This window comes from Hypoxylon fragiforme (genome assembly GCF_022984875.1).
Source record: "Hypoxylon fragiforme strain CBS 206.31 chromosome Unknown GGS25scaffold_3, whole genome shotgun sequence".
Classification (NCBI taxonomy): Eukaryota; Fungi; Ascomycota; class Sordariomycetes; order Xylariales; family Hypoxylaceae; genus Hypoxylon; species Hypoxylon fragiforme.
The window spans coordinates 426,576-443,158 of record NW_026054758.1 but is presented as its reverse complement, the minus strand read 5'-3'; the positions used below and the strand labels follow the sequence as shown (position 1 = coordinate 443,158).

The 16,583-nt window shown below is 49.6% G+C and overlaps 6 protein-coding genes across 6 annotated transcripts; 2 read left to right on the top strand and 4 right to left on the bottom strand.

The window, feature by feature from the left end:
• Positions 1-64: 64 nt before the first annotated feature.
• Positions 65-1,763, bottom strand: GGS25DRAFT_161767 (uncharacterized protein). The gene is made up of 5 exons (XM_049256502.1): positions 1,020-1,763; positions 848-955; positions 664-782; positions 401-593; positions 65-321 (listed from the first exon to the last, which is right to left on the bottom strand). The coding sequence occupies exons 1-5, from the start codon at positions 1,342-1,344 to the stop codon at positions 248-250; spliced, it is 819 nt and encodes a 272-aa protein (XP_049118515.1). The 5' UTR covers positions 1,345-1,763; the 3' UTR covers positions 65-247.
• GGS25DRAFT_161766 (carbohydrate esterase family 3 protein) lies at positions 1,764-3,490 on the bottom strand. The gene is made up of 2 exons (XM_049256501.1): positions 3,208-3,490; positions 1,764-3,133 (listed from the first exon to the last, which is right to left on the bottom strand). Exons 1-2 carry the CDS (start codon positions 3,314-3,316, stop codon positions 2,184-2,186), a joined length of 1,059 nt encoding a protein of 352 aa, XP_049118514.1. The 5' UTR covers positions 3,317-3,490; the 3' UTR covers positions 1,764-2,183.
• Positions 3,491-7,268: 3,778 nt separating this feature from the next.
• GGS25DRAFT_519038 (uncharacterized protein) lies at positions 7,269-10,106 on the top strand (the record flags this gene model as incomplete). Its single annotated transcript, XM_049263634.1, has 3 exons — positions 7,269-7,408; positions 7,465-7,877; positions 7,936-10,106. 3 exons carry the CDS (start codon positions 7,269-7,271, stop codon positions 10,104-10,106), a joined length of 2,724 nt encoding a protein of 907 aa, XP_049118513.1.
• Positions 10,107-10,152: 46 nt separating this feature from the next.
• GGS25DRAFT_479598 (voltage-dependent anion channel) lies at positions 10,153-12,300 on the bottom strand. The gene is made up of 9 exons (XM_049260033.1): positions 12,149-12,300; positions 12,065-12,070; positions 11,969-12,002; positions 11,726-11,901; positions 11,667-11,674; positions 11,458-11,607; positions 11,142-11,397; positions 11,035-11,077; positions 10,153-10,967 (listed from the first exon to the last, which is right to left on the bottom strand). Exons 1-9 carry the CDS (start codon positions 12,236-12,238, stop codon positions 10,567-10,569), a joined length of 1,164 nt encoding a protein of 387 aa, XP_049118512.1. The 5' UTR covers positions 12,239-12,300; the 3' UTR covers positions 10,153-10,566.
• GGS25DRAFT_479585 (uncharacterized protein) lies at positions 12,149-13,125 on the bottom strand. The gene has a single exon (XM_049260032.1). It carries the CDS (start codon positions 12,589-12,591, stop codon positions 12,409-12,411), a length of 183 nt encoding a protein of 60 aa, XP_049118511.1. The 5' UTR covers positions 12,592-13,125; the 3' UTR covers positions 12,149-12,408.
• A 389-nt stretch (positions 13,126-13,514) lies between these two features.
• Positions 13,515-16,269, top strand: GGS25DRAFT_161616 (protein serine/threonine phosphatase 2C). The gene is made up of 2 exons (XM_049256500.1): positions 13,515-14,184; positions 14,299-16,269. Exons 1-2 carry the CDS (start codon positions 14,130-14,132, stop codon positions 16,167-16,169), a joined length of 1,926 nt encoding a protein of 641 aa, XP_049118510.1. The 5' UTR covers positions 13,515-14,129; the 3' UTR covers positions 16,170-16,269.
• The last annotated feature ends 314 nt before the right edge of the window (positions 16,270-16,583 follow it).

Below are 16,583 nucleotides of genomic sequence, written 5' to 3'. Positions count from 1 at the left end.
GATTCCCATTTTCAATGCTTAATGCTCTCAGAGGTAGTTAAGACGGAAGACATGAGAAGGTGGAGGATCTTTTAAAATGCCAATGTAATTGACAATTCTTCTGCGATGCCCAGAGATGGGTATTCATTAGTAGCTAGCTACTGTATGTAAATGTGTACGCTCTAAAACGATAGTAATGCCCCCTAACTCCAATCGCTCCCTAATGCATGGCCGTAGAATATATATTTTTTATCTTCAAAAGTCCCAATCAATAGATGAGCTTGTCATCGTAAGCTCGCACGCTCTCGAGATACGACTTGACATCGCTCCAGTCCCGACACACTACTCGATCCATTAGTATATATTCAAGCTAAGTAACAACAGCCTCGTGATAGATAGGTAGGCTCGAGAATCAACTTACCGTGCTTGGAATCCCAACCATCGGACCCGCCATTGTGGTCCGGGAACGTCGTCTCCAGGCCCTCGAGGGCCATGTCGGCGCTGCACATGATGGCCTGCCGCATGTAGTCGAAGCAGTGGATCATGTGCCAGTGGTGGTCGTCTGGGATCTCGTGGCCGGACGACAGGCCCGAGTATGTCTGTGCGATGGCGAACTATTTATCGTCTGTAATTAGCTTTATCTGTCTCTATGATAGAGTTATCGAGATGATGGCAGGAACTTACGAGGCAGTGGAGTTGATGGGTCGCGGACGTCGTGAAGACGGTCTTGTCGGGCCACATGATGGGCGTGGGGAGGTCGTGGTACTTGGACGTGTCGTTCACCCAGACGAAGCCCATGCCCTCTGTTTGATAGTTAGCCTTTTGCTCTGGGTTGTTAGAAGAGGACTTTTGGGTAAAAAATACTTACGTGGCATGAGGCTATTCCATCTTTCTAGGACCTCCTCCGTGAAGAAATCGGCTGTGTTATTCGGTGCGAACGACTCATCCCGTTCGAACGTGGTGATCTTTTGGGAGACTAAGTAACACGCCATTAGTATCCCAATTTACAGGTAATTTCAGGGTTACCAAAGTAGCCTTACATCTCGGCCCAACTCCCGTCAGATCCTGGCCGAATTGCCACGGGTTGGTATCCTTCTCTCCTGTCTCCGGTTTGCGCCATTGATCTTTCACCAACAACCCTAAAATTATCAATAGCAGGGCCGTGTCGATCATCCACCTCGACGATCTAAAAGCCGCGACAACTCTCCCGCACTTCGTCCTCCGCGTAGTTGGCCTGCTCAATTCAATGTCGTGCCACTGCTTCTCATCGCCCATCAAGGACTCCTCAACCTCGGTGCTCGACCTGGAGCCGTCGCGGTCGTCGACATGTCTTAGATTAGCGTACTTGGACGTCTGGGACTCCATCGTGATCTACACAGGGGGAGTCGATTTAGAAAAAAGCTTGTTTATTAAAAGTGTTATGATGTGAGAAAGGGAAGTTGAGGATCATGGAGATCATGTATGGGGGATTGTGGCTTTTATGAAGCCGTAAATAATTTTGGTCAATAGGGGAACAGTACCATAGACCCGTAGGCTGTTTCAATCACAGGTAATTCGTAACTGTCCTATGTAACCATAGCTGTTTCGGCTTGAATCTGAGACGGGTCCATTGAGCCATGGCCGGATAGGTGGGTGGATACTCATTGGTGAAATGAAGACGATAATATCAATTCGCCAGTCATGACAAAGATTGTAACAAATATATAATAATTACAATTGATTGCCGATGAGTTGAAACTAATAGACGACGTTAAATCAATCATCAGTAGAAGTTACTGAGTACTAGGTAAATAGCACTCCTGTTTCTATTTACAACTGGATTGATTCGTGAGATGCAAAAGCAATCACCATGTCATCGCCAAATGAGCGAGTCTAGTCGGCACCATTTCGCACGGGCCTAACGAACCACGTCTCAAGATCCTGGTCTCTTTTATTCCCCGCGACGGGAATGCTGCATCTCTTAACCCCTTTGTTGAGGCAAGCTTAGCCGATGCTAGTCCTTGGAGGGTCTGTCTCCGTAGGTGCTTAGGCTTCTAGAAGCCTAGGTCGTCATATGGCGGTTTACTGGTCTGATCTATACGATAAATGGCTACACAATGGCTAGACATATTGCCTGCCTAGGTACCTACAGCAGATAACTCTGCCGCGCGCCTAAAGGTTCAATGCATAACTAAGGTAGGTAGTCATTTTGCACGTTTATTCATTCAAGGCCGTATCCTCCGTCTTGCAGCTCGTGCCAAAGTAGCCGTCGCAGCACTAGTCGACGGCGGGAGTTCCGAGGTCGTCGCGGTCGCATCCGCTCGTCCAGCATCTCCATCCCTCTCAAGCCCATTCTCGACAGGCCACCTTAGGTATCCCTTCTTGTCTGCTTCCTGAATGCTGTCCGTGAAAATATTCCCCATCAAACCGTAGCCGAAGTCGAAGGGATGCGTACCATCCGGGCCGATATCCGCTACCTGGGGCCGGTCGGGGAAGCCTTCGCTATAGTGCATTTCAGCTAGCAAGACGGGCTTCGAGTCGAATTTCTTGACGAGCTCGCGGTACTGCTGGTTGACTTCCAGGATCTTGGGCTCGCAGTCCGGGACTGTGTTCGTTAGGCACGTACTGAACACCACTGTCGACCGGGGCGATGCCTTGAGGAGGTAGTTGATAAAGCCTTCCATGTGCTCGCCGGCCTTGTCAACGTCTATATCTTGCAAGACGTTGTTACTCCCCACGTGGATGACAAACAGGTTCGGCTGTAGTTGCGACACGATGCGCGTCGCATGCTCGTGGATCTGGCTGATGCGATTGCCGCCGTAGGCTTCGAGGTCGTTGTCCAGCATATCCCCAAACCGCTGGGAGCCGACCATGTTGACGGGTACACCTAGGCCAACTAACTCGTCGCGCATTGTCTTGCGAAATCCTGTATTGGTGGTTGAGAACTCGCCTCGGATGAGCGAGGCGCCGAGCGCCATAATACGGAGTGGGACTCCATCGGCGATGCGGGTTGAATTTTCGGGCTTCCAGTTGCCTGCCCCTATCGTGATTCCGTTCGCCGTAGTAATTACGCCGGCAGGAGTGTCAGTATTGTTGTCGCTTGATTGCGGGGGGCTGTTGCTTCTGCTGTCGCTGCCGCTAGTATTGGGCCGAAGTATCCCGGTCGCAGCGAGAACTGAGGTTGGAAGATATGGGTTAGAATACGCTTAGGCAGTCTGAAGGCATGTCTAATAATATGATGAAACTTACCGATCAGCACAATTGCTACAATGGCCGTTAGAATCAAAGCGAAGATTGCCTTCTTGCTGCGAAAGAAAGAGAGGCGTGATAACCACGACTTCTTTTCGTCAACCTCCATGGTTGAGGTAGATTGTGGTAAGTTGATAGAAACTCCCTGGTTAAATAGTTTCCATGTATGAATCAAACAAGAATCGCATCGAGATCACAAGTCAGTATGCTACATGGAGTTTTCATGTATGTGCCGAGCGACCAAATGTTTGTCGTCGCCATCGCTGTCCCAACATCTTGATCCAATACTGCTCAGTCCGCGGGTCACATTCATTTTACCGAGCGCTTCCTAGGGCTGAGGTAAACGTGCCGATTACCCATCAACATAAGGTTCCAAGGCTACTATAAATGGAAGATCGACATGCATGTATGGGACTAAAGTCCAACATTTATCCAGAAGCGAACAAGTGTTGTATGATTCAAGGTTTCGGAGGATTTAGCGATCTTGGCTGATGGAATACCCAAGGCGCTTCGCCCGAGGGTTGTCGATCACAAGTCCAATTGAGATTCTGGGTAACAGAACAATCATGCCAAGTGTAACTACGTAAGACAAGAGTGTGAGCTTACGAGTTCGATTCTTTACCTGCTGGTAAACTCGACTAAAATCCATTCGAGTCTCAAAATAGCATCGTCATAAGAGCAGCTTTCCAGGAACGGGTCCATGAGCGGATGCATATATTATCTCGAGGGCTCTTGTAAGAATACTAGCCTAGGTCTGAGCTACATGTACATGCCATCGAAGCCTTCGATGGCATGTAGCGAAGGAACATTGGGAAGCCGCCCCAAGGCACTCCCCTGGACAAGAGGAAGGTTCCACTACCTACACCATCTGAGCCGCCTAACCCAGCTAGTTGTTCGTCCAATCAATGCCCTTATAGATCCTGATATTTGCCCGATTCGGAAATATTCCATCTCTGTTGTTCTTGACTCAAGCGGCGTTCTCATCTCAATTCATGTAGGGAAAAGGATCAAAATACGCTTGATTTCCAGCGAACAAGACAGTGGCCAGTTGATGGGTCACTAATGCGGTATAAAATAGAATAAATACAGCCGTTCAAGCTGTAGCTTGACCCCCAGAGCTCGTCTTCATGTCAAGGCCCTATAAGTCGCAGGAGTTTCAGTTGGTGGCCAAGCCAACATACTGCACATGCACAGAGTAGCACTTTTATCAGATCATTCAGGATGTTATCATCTCTCCATTTCACTCAATACTAGTTGCTACCTAATTTCTCTAAAAGAAAAGTCCTACAATGTTTCTAATGTCTTGTGGCAGAATATCACATAGCTCAATCGGAAGCATCATGATATCTGTCGAAAGCAACACACATGCCTTGTAGTTGCCAAGAACACTTCAAAAATGACTCTCTCGTTGTGGGGAGATACTAGCCTCCAGAAGTTCGTCCTCATGGCAGTAGGTTAGAAGGTGACTATCCCAGGCTTTTGGTCATCTATCTTGAATGCGATTATACTAGTATCGGAAACATTATCGATGCAGCGGCGTAGGAGATCTTCCGGTGGCTTGGATAATAGAAATGCTGCTAAAAGCTGTCTAGGGTTAAGTGATTACCGTTGGATCGCAAAATACTAAAAAAGTTGATGGCTACTAGGTATGGCCGATACTAATAATACGTTGCTTCGTGGGTAATATTGTCGAGAGCCAAAGTGATATAGGAGGTAGGGCAATTGAGCTGAGTGGGAAAACAAATGGTCGGCTGATCCTCATTGATTCTTAATAACACTGAAGAACCTACTCAGTAAGTTAGCAAGACAAGTGATGGATATTGGGAGCAGGGAAGACTTATCCCCAGCAGCAGGGGGCTGCCCTCCACCCGGTCAGGAGTAGAGGACAGCCTAGGACTACCCCCCAAATGGCCTGTCCTGAGAGCCAACAAAAAAGAAAATGACCGAGAAATGCGTTCCATGCTAGTAGACATGCTACGTTGATATCCTTCGACTCACAGGGAACGAGACCGGACAAGCACCAAGCTTTGACTCCAACTCAAGATGGGTCCCGGGCCTCGATCCTTGCGAAAAATGGCATTCAACGGGCCGCCTTAGCAACACCCACGCATCTCACTTCCAAAATGTGCTTCCTTGCCATCATTGACAAATCCTACCAATAAAGCCGGTGAATTGGGACATCCCAATCGCATCGATCCTGCTCTTAAGAAGAAGCTCTTTCAGTTGAACGCACTACCAACATGGACTAGTTTTTGATTCCTCCCCGTCGAACTCATTTTAGTAGCATGGGGGGCATTACCGTACGGCCAAAATACATCCATAAAAGCCGCACTATCATCTCTCCGCATTCCATTTCTGGTAGAGGGGAGGGAAGCTCGGAGGCTGTCCGAAGACAGCCGCCGAGCAGAACTTGGCGTCTTTCATCATCGTGGGACAAGACCCACGAGAGAAGGTTAACGCGTCTGGTCAGACCTCATTAAAATGACGCATCGATGGCTGTTGCCGAATGCGGTGCTAGGAGTCAGGAAGGGGTAGAGGATGAAGTGGATGGATCCGGGACAACTCGGGTTAGGTCAGGTTTTACGCTGACAGCTGCGACTAGCTAGTCCGTGACCAGAGATGAATGGGTACTGAGAATATACAACACGACGATAGGTTTGTGTCAGGAAGTGTTAGGCTAGTTTTTGTTGTAATCGCATAGTCGTCGCTCACCCTGCCTGGTCAAGAGATGGCAGCCTGGGGGATTCTGGCGAACTAGACTAGCGATGAATTATAAAACTGCCGTGGAACTTTGACTGTATGTAGCCGATGTTATCTTCTTCCCATTCTTTCTCGGTGGCACGGGTCATCCAGCTAATAGCAGCAAGTCGTCGCGGAATCGATCTTCCATCCTGCGTAGCCCTATCAGACATCACCAACACGGTATACAACGACCAGAGTACGAGTTCCAGCGGCACAGAGCTGACGAGCGACCCCGGGCCTGGGGTTCTTACCGGTACGACTCATAGCAAAGGCACCTTACGCGCGCAAGGGCGACTGGAGTGTCCAATCGCCACCCTTCCATCTCTTGGAAGCGTCGATCAGCCAAAACTACTTTTCAGCAGGGCGAGACGTCACGAATGCAACTAGAGGTTTATAAGGCGGATTCTAGACGACTATGAACGCGAGACTTAGAACCAAGGGTTTGCTTAGGGTTAAGTTCCGAAACATCATTCCCTTGACCGATCCGCTAGCCAGAACGCGGTGGCTACCCTCGCGCAACAATCCCTACGCGGCATGCTCATCAGATCCCATATCCCGAGCAGCGACGTGTTGTGCGAGGTTTTGATTTTGGGTCGACCAAGGGGCCATGAAGACACTTCTTTCGGAGAATGAGAATCGGAGAACTGTAGGGGAGGCGTCGTGCGAGTTGTGTAAGTGCTCTTGTCATTCTTCGCGACGAGAGAAGGCAAGAGCGAAAGAGCTTCAACTTGAAGGGATGCGATGCTTTTGAAGATGATCTGATTCGTATCTCGGGTTGGATATCATTGGTAGACCTATCTCTGACAAGAAATCAGAAGCTTGGTGATGTGTGTTGTGGAAGAGTGTTGAGTTGGAAGAAAAGTCAAGTACAAACGCGTCTTGAAATAAAGTAGCGCGTTCTGTTACATAATAGCTAGTTATGGGCACGTGCTAACTATCTTACATCATCAATAGGCTACGGTGACGGTATCGATAAGCAACCGTCGGTGGACCCACTATATATGCTTACGCCGTAGATACATAATTCTTTTATGGAGCTTCAAAGCCCGTATGTAATACCTACTACCTACGACTAACTACGCCTTAAACTTACACATAATACATGCATCAATCGTCATCTTTCATCAAAATCGAATTGCTACTCTGTACCAGATTAGATATACATACAATGCATAAGATGAAGAATTATATCTAGTAAAATATTCTGTGTGATGTCTCATTCATATCAACTTGCGATATACGCAGAATAAAGCCCTTCTCAACCTCATTTTATAGACAGGTCAATAAGAAGCTCCGATAAAGTAGAGATCATATTCACGATGGGCGACGAGCGACCTCATGGTGGGAAAAGGTCCCTAGAATCAGCCATTGAGGAAACCGGGCTCAAGGCATTTCAACCTTCCGGCGATGATGCCTCCCGCTTAGAAGGCCAACAAGAGTTTGGCGCTCTACTGTCGAGGTAGGAAGGTTACCTTGTCATCGAGTCGAGTTTCATCATCTGACTTCTCACTCCAGAATCAATACTATGGCACTCATGTCCGCCCTAACTAAGTTGAACCAGCCTGGTCGTGTTCCAGAATGGCTTCGAGTTCATCTCATGGACGTGCTTACCCTGCTTCCGCATCGGCCAGATGGCGTTAGAGCTACCTTAGAATTCGTCTTTTCCGTCCACCCGTCAAGTACCGTCAAGACATCCGAGGCCGAGATGCCGCAGAAGCAGGGTGCGAATATTACCATGGAGGCTTTGAAAATGGCCTCAAGGATACTATCAACTCCGCCAGCTACAGTACCACCAGAACAGTGGTTCCCCGGCATTGCGCCGCAGCTTCTGGCTCTCCTCGATGGAAACTACGGCGCAGACCTCGTGAAAGCTACCGCTTATGTTATTGGCTTTGGCGTGTTAGGGAGGAAGCAATTTGGGGCCCCAGGTACGCCCGTCCGAGACAAAGCGCTGGTAAATCATGGCTGCTTATACCCAATATCTAGGAACGCCCGGGTGGAAAGCGTTTGCTGAGCCGATGCTGGCCAAGATAGACCCCACCCTATCGTCGCAAGAACCAACGACTGAACCCCTTGTATTCAGCGCCGGCCCGGATGAGGTCATCGACTTACACAAAGAGTCTATTCTGGTCGACGCAGATGAGATTTATATTGCGTTGAAGCGCCTCTCTTCATTGCTAAACTCTCATCCTAACCCAGGCTTGACCAAGAGGCTTCTAGCACCGTTGACAACAGCCCTGTGGACCCTATCGTCATGGGCATCTGCGAACGAAGAATTTGACAACCGGTATCGACGTCCAGCAAATACGCTGCTCAGAATATACTTCAAACTCGCCGGCTCTCCAGAGAAGTTTCAACATCTGTTAAACAATTTACTTAGCAACGGCAATACGGACACTTCTAAGAAACCCCACTGGGCTTATGAAAGAGTAGGGGATTCGAATATCCAGATAAAACGGTTACGAGAGTCAAATAACACAGCCTATAACTTAGACCTAGGTCTCCTTGATTCTAAGTCCGATGCTTTCGTGGAGCTTTTAAAATATGTTGGAAGCCATATGGACGCCTCTACGCTATTTCTATCCCTACTCCGAGGCTCGCTTGGGTCTACCGGGGCTACCTCTAAGATAAAAATAACCCTTATAGATGCACAGCAAAAGGACCCAGCAGCGCAGCTCGTGGAAGCAAAGGTATTACAGAACATGATGGAGAAACTGTCCGACCGGCTTGTTTCAGGCTGGAGACAGCTGCTGGAACTTGTCAGCCAGATCTTGGGCGAGTCGCAAACGCCGTCTGCTGTCGTTAACGACGACGCGACAGGAGTCGCGCTTAGCCTACTAAACCTCGTTGTTACCGCCCCCGGCTTCCAAAAGTCGCATGCCGACCCTAGCATCCTCGCATCTATCGAAGGATCACTCGCGAAAATCGGTAAGTCGCAGGAGTCTGATTTGGCGCAAACAGCACGCAACCTCTCCCTCCTCCTCGAGTACCGGGACACCCTAGACGATCCAGCTGAACACACCACTGCACCTACGGATCGACAGGTGGAAGACCGCAAGACTTATAACCTGGCGATCTCCTACATAACACAAATAGACTCGCCCCCACCAGTGCGCACCGAGGGACTAAACCTGCTGTCCGGCCTGATACGAGCCAACAGTTCCATCCTCGACATCCAATCCACGCTCGTCCTCCTGTCGTCCTTACTAACCCAGAACGACGACTACATCAACCTAACCGTCGTGCGGCTCTTCACGCAACTAGCCAGCAAGCACCCGCGCTCCACCGTCAAAGAGATCCTAGACCACTACGTAGACGCCAACGAGCTCGAGACAACCGACACGCGCCTCCGCTTCGGCGAAGCTCTTCTCCAAGTAATCCAGCGCCGCGGCGAGACCTTCATCGGCGAGACCGCATCCCAAGTCGGCGAAGCCCTCCTCGCCCTCGCCGGCCGCCGCGCCCACCGCCCCCAGACGCAAGCGAAGCAGGAGCGCGCACAGCGCCTCCGAGAACTAAAAAACAAAGCCGCGCGCGACGCCTGGCAGGGCGAGGTCCCCGACCTCAGCGACCTCAACTCCGAAGATGACAAGCGCACAGCCGACGAAAAAACCCGCGACGAAATCATCGCGCACATCGTGTCCGGCTGGGAAAGCAAGCGCGGCGCCGAAGACCTGCGCATGCGCGCCTCCGCCCTCTCCATCTTCTCCCTGTGCCTCGAGACGCACGCCCTTGGGCTCCCCGCCCCTCTCATCCAGGCCTCCATCGATCTGTGTCTTAACATCCTATCCCTCGAGCCCGACCCCGAAGCCGGCATCCTGCGGCGCGCCGCCATCATCCTCGTGCACGAGTTCGTGCGCGCGCTCGCGCACAAGCGTCTCGGGTTCGGGGTCCCCGATGCGACGCGCCGCGATATCACGCGTGCGCTGGAGTACGTCGCACAGACGGATAACGATGGGCTTGTGCGGCGGCATGCGAGGGATGTGGTGGAGGGTTTGGGGAATTCGCAGTTGAGCATGCTTGTGCCTGCGGCCGAGACGCAGGGACCGGCGGTGCTGACGCGGCTGGCGGGCTTGGATTTGGATATCGGGTTGGATGCGAGACCGAGTTTGCCGAGTTTGGAGCCGGGGGCTAGGCCGAGGATTGAGGAGATTGAGTAGGGAGGTAATCTAGGTACCTATTTTGGGTTGTGGATTCAACAATTACGTACCTAGGTACGTATGTATGTAGAACATGACTGGGAGATGAACGTATTACACGTGTGTGTATACCTACCTACCTACCTACCTACCTCTGTATATCACAATGCATTGCGACCGTAAAGAGAAACCATCTAACCTACCCAGGGAAATCTACGAATATGAAAAGCAAGCAGTTTGTTGATTCTATTATTCCACCTGTTTAGGTAGATGCCTAGGGTAGGTAGTCTTTGAATATGAAGATCAAGTTACAAAACCAAACTGGTCTGGGAAAACACATCGAGATATTCGTGGGGTATAAACGCCGTGACAAGATGTGGCTAAAAGGACACATACCTATGTCTCATAGCTAAAAGCCTTCGGGGTATCCATTATTCCATTTCATTCCACGCCCCCCCCCCCCTCCTCCCTCCGAACCACACTAGCGATCCTCCAACTCCTTGGGCCAGAGAAGCTTCCTGTTCCACAGACAGCGGAGCATGGTGATGAAGACGAGGGCCCAGACCACGATAAGGATGCCAGTCATGACGCAGGCGGCGATGCGGAGCCCATTGCTACTGACGGCAGTCGCGAGAGCAAAGGTCGCGGTGACGAAGGCCGTGTTGGGGAAGACGAAAGACCACCAGGTCATCTGGAAAGGCATTGTGTGCTCGGGACGCACATATTTCCACAGGGAGCCGACAGAGGCCAGGAAGAACCAGACGCAGAGACCCCAGAGCCAGAGACCGGCGATAATGGAGAGCAGCTCTAGAATCGCGACGGTGTGCCCCGAGGCTTGTAAGTTGTCCGGGATAATTATTTGGGCTTGTTGGCCGAGAGAAACTGTTACGGTTAGTATATTTGAAATTGGCAAGTATGCTACGCATTTCAGGGGCGAGGAAAGCCGTACCTAATCCCGCGACCGTGAATCCACTAGGCCCAATAGAAATAAACTGGCAAGAAAATATCATTAGTAAAGACAGCCCCGGAGAACTCAATCGTCCATTGGCAGCTCACCACACCAGGCCGTTGCATATCTCTAGGCAGCTTCTGAGTCATGAGACGATAGATAAACGCGGCGCAAATCATGAAGCTGATGAGAAATCCCGTGCCTTGCACTGCCACCGCACACATCGCTATCGGGAGCCTGTTGACCGGCAAACCACTCGAGGCATCATCTGCTGCTATCAGAGTACTAGCGAAAGGTGCAGTCAGGAGCAAAGGATATCCCGGAAACACCCAGACAGGAGTCATAGTGTGGATAGGGAATATTCTATCAGGAAGCGGGTCAGTTGGGACAGCTAAGCATATAAGCCAAGGCGAGCTTGCTCACTGGGTTGACCAAAGAATCAAGTATATGCCCACACTTGCCACTATGCTGACAAAAATATAGACCCAGAACAGCCACTCCATGGTGTTCTTGAGCCATGGGCCTGTCATTGGAATCCCATATTCACAGGTGTTGATGAGGATGGTCCCGGTACTGCCATGGTGGTCAACAATGACGTGTGATCCAAAAAAATAACCCTATTGGTGACCTACGATACTACCTATTTGAGATATGTGAGACAATGCCTAAGTAGAAATTCGATGGAGCTTACCACAGCTGGTATGAAAAGAGACTCCACTTGATCTAAGAACGAGTGCATGAAGCTCCCAGGAACCATAATAAATCTCATCGTGATCAAGACACAGTTCATGACGAAGAGGCATAGGTTGAATATAAAAAAGAACAGCCCAATGCACCAAATCCAATTGCTGCGATATGGTGTCCAAACTAGGTAGTTGCCGACTATTAGATGATCTGTATTGCCTCATTATCGTTGATGAGGTCCGGGACATACCGGAATGAAGGACGTTGGCTATACCGCCGGTAGCCTATATAGGAACAGTTGAATATGAGAATAAGAAGCGACCTCGTTGCCAAGAGCTCAGCTTACCATGGTCTGAATGGATGTTAGCGGCTATGGGTAGGTATTTGTTTATCGTATCGAGGACATAATGGCATCTATTCAGAGTCATACCATCGTGAACCAGGTCCATTGATGGCAGCATATCCGATCACGAATCCCGATTTTCCCTCCCATTTTAGATTTCCGTGCGTTGGAGATCATTCTGGCCAGACTCTCGGCATTAGGTTGACCAGAAAGAGGAATAGGGGGCGGACGTCTTTTTTCCCATTGTTGCTCACGGTGTGAAATGGTTGGCGAACCACCGCGGTTGAAGTAATCCTCACTAGGGGTCACGTAGCCATTACGAGCGACTTCGATGTCAAGTTGGGTGCTCACAGCTCTGGGCATTTTGACATGCAAAAATCGTCAGGACTGCGGGTGACGAGCTTGGAGATTATATAAATGCTGATGAGTAAGACAGGCTCCGCGTGAGATAGGGCGGAATGGAAGTTGACGAGGGTTGTTAGGAATACAACAAGATGCAGTACAATAGAACCAACATTAGAAATAGACATATTCCGACCTTCGGATCGTACCAGGAGGGGATCCAGACGTAATATGTATATCAAAATGTCGGGGTGAGAGAGTGTGTGAGTGAGTGAGCGATAACCGATATTATTTACCTAGGTAGATAGATACCTAACCTAGCAGTGATGAGGTATATTAGACAGGCAGGTATCCAGGTATGATTGAATAGCTCTAGCCGTTTTGTCAATTTCACTTGGGCCAATCTTTGCTGTATCTGCGTTTGTTTGTAGAAGATGACGTGCCGATCGATGCTACGTGAGACTTGAGATTTTGTCCGGATCGGCGATAGTTAATTCTTCTGTTTTATTTTTATATTTTTCTTTGCAATGTCACTCGAAGACTGGCGTGGAGGTCGCAATGAGTTGATGTAAATAAACGAATGAACGAATGAATGAATGCACTAGTTTCTGAGGTTGAGACTACTCGGAGTTAAGTTGTACTATGAAATAAGCTTGAAAATTGGATGAGTTTAATGTTCAAGTTAATGTTCTGTAATAATGAACTTTGAAGTTTAAGATACCAGCGCTGTTTTCGCATAAGTACTACCTATTACTTACATAACTAATAAGTCCTGATATGTAGTTAATTGCCTGTTTCTTTGATATTGTTGATAAATTGATACGCTATTTTTATCCACTAACCTAAGTCCCTACCCAATCATGGTCTTTGTTACAGCAATGGCCCCGCGTGGTTTGTTCGGGTATGGCGGCATGACGGCATGGCGCATTGTTTGTACTATGGTTTATGCTAGTATCGATGGATTCATTTATCGTGCCAACGAACCCCACATCCCAACATGTGCATGTGGTGGGCAGTAACCCATAGTTATCAATAGTTGCTATTGGACCCAAGATATCGGGTTAGCAAGCTTGGGGAAGTTCCTTGCTTTATTGGAACATCAAATGGCTGTCAGCTTATTAAAGTCAAATGCGCTCTTCTGGCTAAGTCACTAACTTCCCAACCTTAAATCACTTATGCGATTCAATCGTTAGTTATTCACGTGTGCAGTTAATCAATCAAATGCTACCCTAGGTACCCTGGGTACATAGAATGCACTACATCCTCCCAACAAACACCTGAACATTTGGACTGTATGGGAACAGTATACTTGATCCTTCTATCTTACAACTTGTTTCTTTGGTGTTAATCTCGAATACGACGAGTACCTAATACTATACCAATCACATATAATACAAACAAATACCCTCACTCAAGATTATTATTCTAACCTAGGAGACTTGATCAATTGGCATCTCATTCCCGATTTCTTCTCTCTTCTAAATCTGCCTCACCAGTTACATTACATCATTGTCGTCCCAAAGACAAGGCTGCCTATCTCATCTACACAAAGCAACTTCAAATTGCTCTAGGAAAGCCAACTTTCGAATATCCTAGTCTTGCTCCTGTGCTTTCTTCAATCCTACTGCGCGTGAGCTCAATGGGTTTACGGTGTGTATTCCGGTAGACTCGACAAGGTAAATCAGTTCTGCTCCTAGGCTTGCCTAGGAAGTACCCCAACGACAATATGGGTCTCAGTCGCAGTAGGCCTCCGAAACTATGGTCTCTTAATGATACTTATGGTAAGTCAGTCAGCCAGTTGGCTAATTAGTTGATGGCTACCTGCTTTTGCATGCCGATGTCTTTCTTAACCCCCCGGAACTCTGTTAACAAGAGCCTTGTGTGTAATTATATAGGCTTCATCGCGACCTTTTGCCAGGCGAACACGCGAACCTATCCTCGCCGAACCGCTCTAAGATGTTCAGCAGTACGACTGCAAGTCAGACCGTTCTCGGTTGCGCAAGATACGAACACGACGTCGTCTCGTGTCGAACCACATAATCATCAGACACCACCCTCTCCGCACAATGTACCACGATGTGGTTTTCACACTTACTTCGTCACTCACCTTCCGTCTTCGTCGCTACATCCCGATTCGCGTGCCCCAGCCGGACTTCATCATAAGTTACCACGGGCCGCCGCCGCGCCTCACGATGCCGTTTCTGGAGCACCACCTGTGACCCCGCCCCACATATCACCTACCCGCGACTTAACCGTGGTTCGTATACCCCTCCGCAGTGCCAAGCACCATTTTGGTGCTGCGAACTCGAGAGGATCAAGGCCCTACAATGAAGACACCAACCAGGCAGGCACCATTGACATGCCTGCCTTCGCTAAACGTGCTCCTATCAGTCTAGTCAGGAGCACCATGAACAGGACGGGAGAGGGGACTTCAGCTGATAGCGCGTATGGAGACCCCCAGATCTTTTATTTTGGAGTTTTTGATGGACATGGAGGCAACCAATGCAGTGACTTTTTGAGGGATGAGCTACATGGGTACATAGAGGAAGCCGCTCAGGAGTTCGAGCTGAAAAGCAGCTTACGGACAATGAGAAAGGGACGGAAAACGGACCCAAATTCCAAGGATTCGGGAACCCAGATCCTGTCAGATACCGAAGCTGGCGGGAAAGATGCACTTGATCGATTAGATATCAAGGGGTCGGAAGCCGTCAAGGCCAAAACGAAAATCCCCGAGATTGACAAACACGGCGCAATCCAAGAAGTCAACAACCCAGGCGCTGTCAAGGGTGCGAGCCCCGCTCCTACCAAAGTCTCGCAGCCGAAAGCTCTACGATTACAACAGGAGTTGGTAGAAGAATACAAAAGTACCATTGGCGGTTATTTCCGACGCTTCCACCCTCCGCACTTTCACCGTAAACAAGACCCTAAGTCTCACGAGGCTCTGGTCAGTATTGAATCCGTCCTCACGTACGCATTTCTCCGCGCCGATCTCGACTTTGTCGCAGCGCAAGCCCGCAAACCGGACCCCGACGATCCATATGTATCCGATACGGCTCTGAACTTAGATGAGGTATTAGGAAAGCCACATCACCTACCTCCTTCCGGTCAGGGTATCGGCGGGCGAACCCGGTTCAAGGGAGGATCGACTGCCTCGGTCGCCTTGATCTCCACGCCGACCCCGGCCCCATTCTGGCATCCGGCGGCAAGTTCTACATTGCTAGTCGGGCACGTTGGCGACACACGCATACTTTTATGCGAGACTGCCACCGGTCTCCCTCGTCCATTGACATCCGATCATCGTCCAAGCGCTCCTAGTGAGTCTCACCGCCTACGACGATTTGCAGCCTCTTTCGTGACCGATTCTTTCGGCGAGGAACGAATCCAAGGCCTCGCCAACTCCCGCGCTTTCGGCGACATGGCTTCCAAACGTCTGGGCGTCTCCGCTGAGCCTGAAATCACGCGCACGGAGCTAGGGCCGGCTGAGTATAGCTTCATAGCTCTCGTATCAGACGGCGTGTCAGGGACCCTCAGCGACCAGGAAATCGTCGACATCATCAAGGAGGCCAAGACCCCCGAACAAGGTTCCCGAGACGTCGTATCATATGCCACCGAAGTCAGCCACGACGGCGACAACGCAACGTGTCTCGTTGTCCGCCTCGGCGGCTGGGAGCGCAGGAGTGAGGGCGGGTTGGGGAGTTTGGGGACAAAGGAGATTCGCGATTTCAGACGTAATGAGGCGCTGGATCCGCGACGGGGTATTAGGTAGATGGGTAAGAGTCAGAGCTTTCTTGCTGATGAAGTAGTTAGGTGGTACATAGGTAGTATAAACGTAATTATAATCTACACCAGTGGCTGCTGTTTATCACCGTGTCTCGCTGTTAATGTAGGCGAGGATTTGGTATCCTCTGCTTCTTTCACATCACAATGCATAAGCGTAGACGTAGACGGAGGCATGAGCACAAGGGTTAATACCTATATCCTCCACCCCTTTTTCTTTCGAGGGCAAATCTAGGTATATATCTTAAGAAGTTTAAGAAATGTGTTCTGTAACCTTTTGTGCGTGATGTCTGTGAAATTTCCCCTTCATTGATTGCGTCTACCGAGTCTGCCTGGAACAGCCGCTCCCTTTGTCGACAGGTAGGTAGGTAGGTAGGTAGGTAGGTAGGTAGGTAGGTAGGTA

Bases quoted from the DNA above. Each gene is read 5' to 3' on its own strand.
- GGS25DRAFT_161767 (XM_049256502.1), bottom strand. From the start codon at position 1,344: ATGGAGTCCCAGACGTCCAAGTACGCTAATCTAAGACATGTCGACGAC. The intron at 956-1,019 runs GTAAGGCTACTT...CGTGTTACTTAG, and splicing joins GACGGGAGTTGGGCCGAGAT to TCTCCCAAAAGATCACCACG. The intron at 594-663 runs GTAAGTTCCTGC...GACGATAAATAG, and splicing joins CCCATCAACTCCACTGCCTC to TTCGCCATCGCACAGACATA.
- GGS25DRAFT_161766 (XM_049256501.1), bottom strand. From the start codon at position 3,316: ATGGAGGTTGACGAAAAGAAGTCGTGGTTATCACGCCTCTCTTTCTTT. The intron at 3,134-3,207 runs GTAAGTTTCATC...TTCCAACCTCAG, and splicing joins TGTAGCAATTGTGCTGATCG to TTCTCGCTGCGACCGGGATA.
- GGS25DRAFT_479598 (XM_049260033.1), bottom strand. From the start codon at position 12,238: ATGATCTCCAACGCACGGAAATCTAAAATGGGAGGGAAAATCGGGATT. The intron at 11,902-11,968 runs GTATGTCCCGGA...GCAACTACCTAG, and splicing joins AGCCAACGTCCTTCATTCCG to TTTGGACACCATATCGCAGC. The intron at 11,078-11,141 runs GTGAGCTGCCAA...TTTTCTTGCCAG, and splicing joins ATATGCAACGGCCTGGTGTG to TTTATTTCTATTGGGCCTAG.
- GGS25DRAFT_479585 (XM_049260032.1), bottom strand. From the start codon at position 12,591: ATGTCTATTTCTAATGTTGGTTCTATTGTACTGCATCTTGTTGTATTC.
- GGS25DRAFT_161616 (XM_049256500.1), top strand. From the start codon at position 14,130: ATGGGTCTCAGTCGCAGTAGGCCTCCGAAACTATGGTCTCTTAATGAT. The intron at 14,185-14,298 runs GTAAGTCAGTCA...GTAATTATATAG, and splicing joins GTCTCTTAATGATACTTATG to GCTTCATCGCGACCTTTTGC.